Source organism: Notamacropus eugenii, chromosome 3 (genome assembly GCF_028372415.1).
Source record: "Notamacropus eugenii isolate mMacEug1 chromosome 3, mMacEug1.pri_v2, whole genome shotgun sequence".
Taxonomy (NCBI): Eukaryota; Metazoa; Chordata; class Mammalia; order Diprotodontia; family Macropodidae; genus Notamacropus; species Notamacropus eugenii.
In genome coordinates, this window is record NC_092874.1 from 86,935,360 (window position 1) to 86,947,176 (window position 11,817).

At 37.4% G+C, this 11,817-nt stretch overlaps 1 protein-coding gene across 1 annotated transcript in view; it reads left to right on the top strand.

The window, feature by feature from the left end:
• Positions 1-11,456, top strand: part of PTPRN2 (protein tyrosine phosphatase receptor type N2) — a 1,540,415-nt gene extending 1,528,959 nt beyond the window's left edge. The window contains exon 23 of the mRNA XM_072652081.1: positions 9,506-11,456. Within this exon, the coding sequence (XP_072508182.1) occupies positions 9,506-9,577 (72 nt within the window). The 3' untranslated portion in view covers positions 9,578-11,456. The remainder of the gene's footprint in view (positions 1-9,505) is intronic.
• Positions 11,457-11,817: the final 361 nt, after the last annotated feature.

An 11,817-nucleotide genomic window follows, 5' to 3' on the forward strand; every position in this document is an offset into this window, starting at 1 on the left:
CCAAGTCCAAATTAAAGAAAGACATTTGCTATGTAGAAACATATGTAACTGGATAACATGGACCTCAGGTCAGAGTTCTTTACTCCCTCACTAAGTGAACTGGACCAAGCAGACCTCTTTCCAGCCCTTGTCAGTGTGGAACATAACATGAAGATTAATCAAACAGTAGAGTTGCTAAAGTTGTTATTCCTCTCTGTCCCTGTCCTCCCCCACCGAAAAAGTGATTACTGGCACGATAGTGACTCTTTTATTATTGCGAATGATGAGTCTGATTGTCTCATGGGAGCAACTCTTAATTATCTGCCTACTAAGTGAAGTATCCACAGAAAATTGTAAATTCCTATTTGACTTCTTCCTTCTCCTCTCACCATAGACCCATTCCCATACCTCCTCCCATTCTGACACTGATTGGTTCATGCCAAGAAACGAAAACTAATTTTAGTGTGAACCTTAGGAAGAAATATTTTTCTTCAAAAAAGAAATAGAATCATACAATACATTCCAAAGGCAGAAACAGTAAGCTCTCCATTACTCAGCATCACATCATCCGGTATTCACTATTAAATGGTACTTCTCCCTAACTATAGTACCATAGCCATTGATGTTCAAGAAGAAGGCCTGAGGCACAGCATAGACCTCAAACTCTTTCTGAATCATCAAAGAAGATGACACTCTGTTGCTCAATGTGTGTTTTTTTTTTAACATTGTGTTTAACTGTGTTCTAATTCTATGATAACTCTTCTTATTGTCTAAGTTTCTTGGGTGACAGAGAATTTCATTATATATGACTTTTGAATTATTAAAATCATGACCTAGACAATTGAAATTTGCCTATCTCAAAAAAAATGTAAACTTCAGGTACTGCGATAAAAGGGGACAAAAGTATTGTAAACCCAAGCAAATTACCACTACATTTTAGTTTAAGATTCCTATCCCATACAATCCCATGAAATCAGAACTTTCTCAGTCATTTTTTTAAAATTACCAAATTAGTGTATTGCTCTAAGTATTCTGTTATATAGGCCAGAAGGAGGTGGTCTTCCAACAGTTTATTTGGATATATTAAAATAAACCACGTTTGTTTGTTTTTTTAAAAAAACCACAGAAAAGGGTCTGGATATGCAACTTAGTGTGGACTATAAAACTACAAACTAAAGTCATGTTAGAAAAATAGCCCTTAAGGAGTTCCCTGGGCAAAGGAATGTTTCTGATAATAAATTTAAAAACTCTTGTGCTTTTGGTTAGTTTCATAACAAGAATAAAAAACCCTGTGGTTTTTACAAAATATATGTTATTTAAATATGTTTAATTATATATCAAGGTCCTAGAGGTCATGTGCTTCAGTGGATTTGGAAGGAACTATATTCAAATCCCAGGCCTTGGTACTTGTGTGACCTTGGGAAAGTCACATGTCTTCCCTAGGACTCAACCCCACCAAAACAGGTCACAGCCTATCTGTAACTTGGTAAATGGTCTTTGAGAGTTGCTGGGGCCACAAAATTCGTTACCCTGAGACCAAAGTATCAGAGTATAACCAAAAGAGGGCTCCATTTGGAACTAGAAGAACTGAGTTTGAATTCTGTCTGTCACCTTACTGCATTGATTTGACACAAGTCACATAGCTATTCTTTGCCTCAGTTTCTTTACCTGTAAATGATGTGGTTGGAATAGATAACATCCAAGGTTCTCACAAGATCCAAATTTTTGGTGTGTCCAAGTTTATCAGCCTTCTTAACTCAGCACTTTTACTCCTTTCTCAGTCACACACAGGAGTGGGCTTACCCTTGATAACTACACTCTCCATCCACTTTCATTATCCATAATTTATCTGACCATGACTTGCTTTCCTTTCATTTCTCACTGTGATTCACTCCTCCTAAATCACCAGTCCCTCCTTGCTTAGCCAGATCATCAAACTTGCTCTGTCTTCATTTTCCTCCCTTCAAAATCTTGACCTTTATTTAACCAGTTACACTGTCTTCTCTACCCATTGCCCAGTTGACACTCATTCAAAACCACAACACTGGATTACTGCCCCCATGTCCCTTCTCTTCTCTCCTTTGTGCTGCAGAATGTCGCTGGAGAAAGTCACCAGTCATCTGCTGTCAGCTCTCTCTCCTCCCCAATTCCACATTTCAAATCACTTCAATATCATGTCCCATTTTCTCCTCCTTTGCTCCAGTTTCAGAGCTCTCAATGCAAGCCCTTCTGTGCACCCTTTATCCCATCCTCTCTCATATCCTCTAAGAGTCTGTCTTTTTCTATTATTCCTCTCTCTTCCTGATTCTCCCCTTTTTTCTGGTTCCTTTCTTCCACCAATAAAGGTTCCCTGAACTCATCCTTTAAAAAAAAATTCACTTGCCTCCAAAGCTACCATTCTAAATCTCTACTGGCTATCACAGCCAACTTCTTAGACAAGCTCTCTGGACTCGGTTTGCTTCCACTCAATCCTTTCCAAACCACTCCACTAAAACTTTTTCTCCCAGGTCACCAATGATCACTTTTTTCTAAATCTAGGGACCTTTTCTCAGTCCTTCATCTTCTTAACCTCTCTGCAATATCTGTTGCTAACCACCCCCTCCTTCTGAATACTCTTCTCTTGACCACTTTTGTTCTGGTTCTCTTCCTACCTGTCTTTTTTAATATTTCTCAGTCTGCTTTGCAGGATCATAATCCATGCCCCACCCCTTATGCATGAGTGACTTCAGGACTTTTCCATAGGTGTCCTCCTCCTTCTTCCTCTCCTCACCTCTTTTCCCTCTCTCCCTCCTCACTACAGCCTAGGGCAGGGGTGGGGAACCTGCAGCCTCAAGGCCACATGTGACCCTCTAGGACCTATGTGGCCCTTTGACTGAATCCAAATTTCCAAAAATCCAAATCTCAAATTTGGATTCAGTCAAAGGGCCACACTTGAGGACTCAGAGGGCCACATATGGCCTTAAGGCCACAGGTTCCCCATTCCTGGCCTAGCAATTCAACTACTGTCTATATGAAGATGGCTCTCAGATCTCCATATCCACCCCTTATCTTTCTCCTGAGCTTTGACACCACCTCATGAGATATCTGACAGATTGCTCTGCACAGATTGTCCCACAAGCACCTCAAATTCAACATTTTCAAAATAGAAGTCATTATCTTTTTTTTTCTTTTCAACCCAGTTCTCCCAGTTTCTCCTTATTAAGGATAGCACCATTCTTCCAGTCATTCAAGTTTACAGCCTCAGGGTCATCCTTGACTTTTCCTTCTCCTCATCCACAGATGTCATCAGTCACCAAATCTTGCCAATTTTACTTCCTTGATATCTCTCACATCTTTCCTCTTCTTTTTTACTCTTGGAGAAAGCATGAGCTCAGTCTTTTTTTTAATCCATTCCATCCTGGGAATACATACAAATACCCTCCAGAGAGCTGACAAATTAGGAATCTAAAGCATAGACCTGCCCATATCCCTGTACCACTCAAAAACCTCCATCACAAATGTGTCTAGGATAAAATATAAACTCTTCTGTCTTCTATTTAATGGGTTTCATAGACCTTCTTTCTAAACTGATTACACTTCATACTACATTCTGGTCAAACTGGCCCCTTTGTGGTCTTCCATACCTGGAATGCCTTCCTTCAACTCCACCTTTAGGAAAGTCTAGCTTCTTTTAAGGCTTAGATCAAGCACCATATTCTTCAAGAGGTCTCTAGTAATTCTCCTTGTTACCCCTCCCCAAAATCACGATAGATAGATAGATAGATAGATAGATAGATAGATAGATAGATAGATAGATAGATAGATAATAGATAGATAGATACACATATGTGAAAAACTGATACAGTGATAAGTAAATCCAGGAGGTAGAATAGATAGATATATAAATACATAGATAGATATCTCCTGAATTTACTTACCTGCAACATGTTGTTCTCCCCTTCCTCTCTCCCAGTGCAATGCAGGCTTCTTGAAGGAATAAACAATCACTTTTGAATTTGTATCTTTAGTACCTAGCGGTGTCAGGCATAGAGAAAGGACTTAATAATTGGTTTTGATTGCTTCACGATCCTTTTTTTAATTTAGCCAAGTAGCTCCTCAGACAACAGAAATAGAGACCACCAAAGCCTTTTCTGCTTGATGGAAATTGCTAGTGTTTGTGTCCCATTAACTTAGTCTTTAAGAATCCAGGGACACTTCCATGGCACAGTAAGGCATTAGAGTAGAGCATTAGTATAGGATATTATATTTTATTATTCTTTCATTATAATTATAGCTATCCGTATAAAGGAAATTGCTTTGCTTCTGTGAGATAGTTTAATAGATCAATAAGTACTCCTTGAGAACCTACGTATAATAAACTCTGCTGCATGCCATGAGACATATAAAAGAGGTATATAATGGTCCCAGCCCTCAAGAAACTTACAGTTTAGTTAGGTAGGCAACATATAGACACACAAAAATTTAAACAGTATAATATTATACAAGAGATGTCACAAGGCAGTCTGTGAAATTGTCCATATAATTTCAGCTGTACTGCATTTCTAACATTCACAATGAAGGTTTTATTTTTAGAAAGGAGAAAAAAATTACAGGATGTAGTTAAAATAACATGCATCCAAAGATAAATGTACCTCTTTCTTCAAGGTGTATATTTTATAAACAGATTTCTTCCTTCCTTCCCCTTTAGAGTATCTCTGTGAAAGTGACCATTTTTAATCAGAGCCCTTAACTTTCTTCCTTTGGAACTATTTAGTAGAGTTAACTTTTTTTTAAATTTCTCATCACTTAGAAATTCAAGTCAATTGACTTGTTCTAAGGCCAAGATATTATTTTCTGTTTACTTTTGTGGAACATCATGTATGACAAAACCCTTTTGAAAAACTCTTTGGAAGAGAACACACACACACGATGCTTACTTTACCACCATTCCTTCATCATTTTCTTTTCTATCTGCATTCTCCTTTCATCTCTCCTGTGTCCTTACCCACTTCTCCCTCAATCTAAATTCCCCAGAGAGTCTTCATTAGATGCTTCCCATCATCACCAACATACAATATTGAATTTTCTGATCCCTCTAATAGCCATCCTACATCTTTGTCCATTCCAAGAAATTGAGATTTGTTCCTTCCCCAATCACTCCAGCTATCTCCCTGCATTCCCAGCTATGGACACAAAGATATGCAGCAATTCTATTCCATTCTTTTCCTTTCCACACCCAAACTTTGTCCGCAACAAAGGTCAGAAAACCAAGAAAAGACCAAATGGCCCATTCTGGCTTGTTTTCCTGAAGGAAAAGAAAAGATTTCATTGTCCTAGGGGAGAGGAGGTTGTTTACAGAATCTTTGAGGCATAAAAGATCTTGCTCCCCTCCAAGATGAAGGCATGGGCATAGATACCCCATCATCAATTCCTCTCACCAGAACCCCTTCAAAAATATTTTTAATATGAAAACTGTTTGTAATATGTGCCACTGTCCACTATTACAAAAAAAAAAAGTCACGGTAAGTAATCAACAAAATTTATTAAGCACTACTATGTTCCAGGCATTGTTCTAGGTGCCTGGGCTATAAAGACAAAAATGAAATAATCCCTCAAGGATCATACCTATGTTGTATTAAAGAAAGTGACATATATGCCCTACATCAACATAAATATGTATACATTATGTATAAGTGTACAAAATACAAAAAAATAAATACAAAGTAAGCTATGCAGTATTGCTCTAGATTCATTTGGTCTTTTTTTTCCTATTCATTTCTTAGGAAAGACTATTATAGTGCAACTAAAGTATTATAAATAGGGGCTAAAATTTCTGTTGATTTGAATCCTCCCCTGTGGGGAAACAGTAAATGAGATGAACAGTCCCTTCTCTCTCCCTCTCCTCATTGCCATCTCCCTATACATCATAATTTTTGGTGCATATCAGCTAAACATCTGCAAAATTATTCCCTTGTGTATATCTATAACCAAAAACTGGACATGGGAATCCCTTCCCAAAATAATGGAGCTCAAATTTAATTTCAGTTCACACCTTTTTAACATTTTTTGAATGGAAAATATTAACCCATTTCCCAATTTCCTACTCAATTGGCAAATAATCAAATTCTTGGCTAGTTTTCAGATCCTTTCCATTCTCGGACATTATAAAAACCAGGTGGCCTCAAATCCTTTCCATCCAGATGACCTCTTGTTCTTCTGAATTGGATTTGGGCCAGGTCTGAGTCAGGATGACATTTTGTCATTCTTCCAAGGCTATGTTTTGTTCTTTAATTAGACTTTATCTATACACATTTCATATCCAGTGCTTTCTTCAAAATAAATTCCCATTGCAAAAAAAAAAATTCAAATTTCAGAACTTAAGCACTCTCTAATTCACATACCCAGTGACACTGATTACCCTTAGAAAGTAAATCACTAGAGAAATCTTCCTCGTTCACCACCCTTTCCTCCTGAAGTCTTTCTCTTTCATGGACTTTTATGACATGACTCTTCCAAAAAAAAAAAAAGTTTACTAAATAGTTCCAAAGGAAGAAAGTTAAGGGCTCTGATTAAAAATGGTCACTTTCGCATTCTTACTTTTCACATTTTCAGGAGCAAATTTCTCAGTCAAGAGGAAGTCCATTTCCTTCTGCTTCATTTGGCACTGTTGACTACCTCTTTCTCCTGAAAACTTTCTCTTCATGGATTTTCAGGACATGACTCATGCTGGTTGTCCTCCTTCCTGACGGCTTCTTCTCAGTCTTGTTGGTTGGTTCATCATTATTAATATCATACTCCCTAATTGTGGATATACTCCAAGGCTCTGTTCTAGCTGCTCTTCTCTTCTTTTTCTCCATCTCTGAATGACCTCATCAACTCATGTAGGATTAATTACCATCTGGAAAGCTAGAAAGTCATACCAGTGACTCTCAGGTCTATATGCAACCCCATTCTCTCTCTTGAGTTTCATTCTTTCTTCAACACTTGCCTGTTGGACTTGTCATACTCAGTATTTTAGGGGCATTTCAAATTCAGTGCATCTGAAAAAGAGTTACTTCCCTTTGCCCCTATACTCTACCCTCTTCCAAATTTCCCTTTTTTTCAATCACCACTTTTCCACTTTCCCAGATCTGTAACCTTGGCATTATCTTTGACTCCTCACTCTACCTCCCCTCACATGTTCAATCTGTTGTCAAAATTTGTCATTTCTATCTCCTCAACATCTCACTTCTTTCCATTTCCCTCTACTCCCACAGCTACCAGTATAGTTCAGGCCCTCATCCCTTCTCCCAACATTATTGAGACGACCTCCCAATGGATACTTCTCTTTCAAGTTGTTCCCCTCTTCAGACCATCCTACACACTACTGCCAAAGTGATTTTCCTTAAATCTGATCTGACCATGTCACTCTCCCATGCAATTCATGCCTTTAAACTACCATCTTCCATGTCCCTAATGAATTCCCCTCTCACCTTCCTCTCCTCTCACTTTTTTCTTAACTCTCTGCAGTATGGCTTCCAGCCTCTTCATTGAACTGAACCTACTTTTGCTACTGTTACCAATGATCTCATAATCCCCAAATCTCCTGGTCTTTTCACATTCATCATTCTTCTTGATTTCTCTGGAGCCTTTTCACCTCCAGAATCTTATATAAAATCCTATTTGTCTTTTAAAACTATTCATACTCTGGGCTCTTCCTACCTTTCCAATCTTCTTACCCCTTACCTCACACACTCTGTGATCCAGTGATACTCGTCTCTTTGTTGTACCTCACCTAGCTCACTCCAGCTCCATGGACATTAACTGAATGTCCCTAATGCCTGAAATTCTCTACCTCCTCAACTCTACGTCATGGCTTACCCAGCTTCTTTCAAGTCCCAACTGAAATTCCACCTTCTACAGGAAGCCTTTCCTGAGCCCCCTTTATACTGGTGCCTTAGAAAATACTTCCAATTCATCCTGTATGTGTGTGTGTGTGTGTGTGTGTGTGTATAAAACTTGTTTGTCCATAATTGTTTTCATGTTGTCTCCTCCACTCCACATCTCCCCCAATTAATCTAAATTCTTAACAAATGCTTCTTGATTTTTAAGCACATCATTTGAGAGTAATTCTTTAAAAAGAGCTGAGGTTGACCTGGTTTAGCTATAGTTTGTGATATTTTCTGAATTCACCATAAAACATTCATGTGACTATACTAGCAAGAGACATTTTTGAATGTGCATTGTGCATCTTTTTTTATTATATTGCCTTAGGAGTAATATTAAAGAAAAAAGCTACCTTTTGCTCTTGTCCACAAAACAATTTTGGGTAATGTTTTAAATTGACCTTTGAAGGAAAAATTTAGATCCATGGGGTTTGTATGATGAAAAATTAGGCTTGATTAATAGTTACTCTGTACTTGAAAAAATTGGGAACTTTTTGTCTGTATAAAATGTGACCTGGACAGCTTGAAGTGGAAATCAATAATCAGAGGGAAATTTAGAGCTAGTCTGTCATCTAGCTTCTCAAAATATATGAACCAGCCATGAAATAAGAGATAAAACTTCCAATTTAAGTACCTGTTGAGGCTATTCAGCCCCCTCCCTCCATGATGGATTCTTCTTCTGAAAAGTTATAGATATATATCGAAATTCTCATTTCCTCAAAGTCATTGACATCTCTATAGCCCTTTATGGTTTACAAGATGTTTTATTCACAAGAAACTGAGGAAGTAAACGCAAAGACTTTAACCAGGACTGTCATAACCAGTACTCAAATGCAATCCCTTTACCATGCAAAGTCTTTCTAATACACTATACCATCTGTCTGTCATCTGTCTGTGATTCTTTCCTCCCATCCTCTCTCTCCCTCTCCCCTTCCCTCCTCCTTTCCCTCTCCCTCCCTCCCTCCTCCTCCCCCTCTCCACATCTTTAATAAGAAAAACACTGTTGATGAGGTAAGCTTCTTGGCAATTTAAACAAAATTGTGGGTTGTGTTGAGATAAATGTTGATTTGAAAAGCGATTACAACATTGCTCTTCTTTGCTCTGTACATGACTTTTAAGGAGAGAAAAACCTAGGATTAATTTATAATTCTGAGTTCTAAAAACATCACCATGCTTGCTATCATCTGGAGATGGTAACGAAAAGCTAAAGATTCCTATTTTAAGCACTAGCCTAATTAACCTGTGTCAGTCAGGACTGGTTAACTGTTTTTTATCTTCCTAGTCGATGAAACCAGAGCATAACCACATTTCCTCCAAACCGTACTGAAACTAGCTTCCCCAATATGTTGGTTTCTACTGGCAATGTTTCTTCCTGAGGATAAAGAATGAGGCTTTCACTTGCATGATACTCTGTTCAGTGTTAGGTTCTGTGTCACATTTGTGTCTGTTGCATTAACAAACTGAAGTTCACTTTGTTCCTTTCCACTGGAGTATGTGGTATGGCTTGGATGGTCTTATTTTGTCTAAATGGTTTCTTTCTACAAAATAGAAGAGAATTTCAAATTGGGGCAAGAAGAAAGCAACGCTTGTTCACCCACTTTCTTTTTCCTAAATGTCCACAGGAGCAGTTTGAATTTGCCTTGACAGCAGTGGCCGAGGAAGTGAACGCAATACTAAAGGCACTCCCCCAATGAGTATCCCCATTCCTTGAAGCTTTCTGAAGACTCGTCCCTCATCTCCTCATCCTCCATCCCTGTGAATGTCATTGGAAACTATGACTTGACATTAACTGTGTCTTCTATTGTAACTTCATAGTCATAGGGTCTTCAAAACACCTATAGCTGATAACAGTTTAGCAGTTAAAATATGTATTTTTGTTTAAATAAAAATTATATATAGAAACATCCAGTGTTGGGAAAGGGGGGAACAATTCATCTATTCATTTTCATTTTCTTGAAATAATTTTTCACTTCTTGAAAGCACACATTTCATACACATTTAATTTCAAATAATATAATGATAGTAGTTCATTAATGAGTATATTCTTATGCTCTCAGAAAAGAGTGCTTAGTTTTCATCTGTAGCTTTCCAAAGGAAGACTGATAGGGTCTTAAATTAAAAACTTACAGGTAAAAAAAATCAGATATACATGTATGTATGTATGTGTATGCATATACACACATACATATATAGACACTCACATATATATTTTTTAAACCTGACTTACCATAAAGAGATGCCACCTTCCTTCCCCTGAAGCATTTGAGCAGCTAGACAAAAGGTTACCTTAACAGTTGTTTAAACATTCTGTAACTTTTATACAAATGCCAGGAAGAAAGTGAGTTGCTGGTATCATGCTGCTGACCTAAGCTGAAAGCAGGTGATTTGACCTTACTGGCACAGTTGTTTGGCAGCCAGAAGCATATAATCCACAATACTGTAGTGATCACAAGGATTTTTCCCCCATGTTCAAATACACTTTCATTTACTATGCTCAGAAATTTTTTAAGTTAACATTTCCAGCTCACATAAAGTGCTTTACCAACATTATAGTGCTAAATAAGTGCTATGTTTCCATTCAAACATAGGGACACTTTCCCCGTAACAGAAACTTATTCAAAACAATATACTAGTCCATCTAACATGGAAACACATGTCAGTCCAGCATTAGGGCAGCAGCATTCCAGTATTCATTTGTGGCTGAACAGTCAGAATAAAAAGAAAAACACAACAAGGTGCCTGTGGAAAATTTCTGAATATCACCTTAACCAGTCTAACACAGTAACCTCACAGTCAAGAGATGCAATAGTGCAACCTGGAGGGAATGTTTTATGGGTCTCTGTTGGTAGCCTTGAGAAATGTACCATGAAAATTCCCGTTCTTTTCATGGAAGGGAAGATGGATAAAGAAAGTTCTTTACACGTGACTTCACAATGTCAAAAACACCCAGTAGAAAGACAAAGTATGATCAGATATCCATTTATATTTTGTCCATGTGATATATGATACCTTATTTAACAAAATTTTCTCCCCCTTGCTGAATGAGATTGGTTATTCGGGGTTTATATTTGGGGGCTGTATACTTTTGTTAAAATTGTACTCTGTGTTGTTGACTTCCCAAAGATACCTATTGTTTTTTGCCTTTCATTGGACAAGATTATCATGCTAAACAAGACCCAAAGGTCTTCCTCCCTATGTTGGATTAATTCATAAGGCTGTGTACAAGGTGTTTTCTGTCCCTTTGCTTTTCCACTGCATTCCATGTCATGCCTACCATTTTAACCAGTTATTACATTTGATGAAGCAGTGCCTGCTGTAGGAAAAAGAGAGATGCTAAAATGTATACATCTGTTAATGTTATAGGTATGTGATGCTGCTTTAATACATTTACCTTTCCATTTGAAAAATTGTTTTTTTTTTCCTAGTGGTAATATAAATCATAAGCAAGAAAACTATCTGAATGAAAGAAACTAATACGTAATTGTAATGTATAACTGTGTATGTCTCAGATATCCTCCCATGAGGGAGATATATTTAATTGTGCCATATTAAACTCTTGATTTCAAACTTGAATGGTCTTCATTTATGAATGGGAGAACACTTGTTTTTTTTTTCCTATCAAACTTTATGTTATTTGGAAAACTAACATAAGTTTAGGTTTGTTTGGAACAGTAAAAGTGTATACTTAGAGCCAAACACCATATTGCTATTTTAACTACTGTGTATGAAGTATATTAAAGGCAAGAATGTCACAGAAATTTTTAGCAAAATAATTAATCTTATCAGAAGGCTTCAGAAATACCTTTTTCTAAGTAGGTGTCATAGTGTATTCTTAGTCTTTGTAACTGCTTGATATGGGTATCCCATAGGGAAGTGATTACAGATACCATTTTCTTCTACATAAAGCGTTCCAAGTAGATGAGCATCTGTCTCC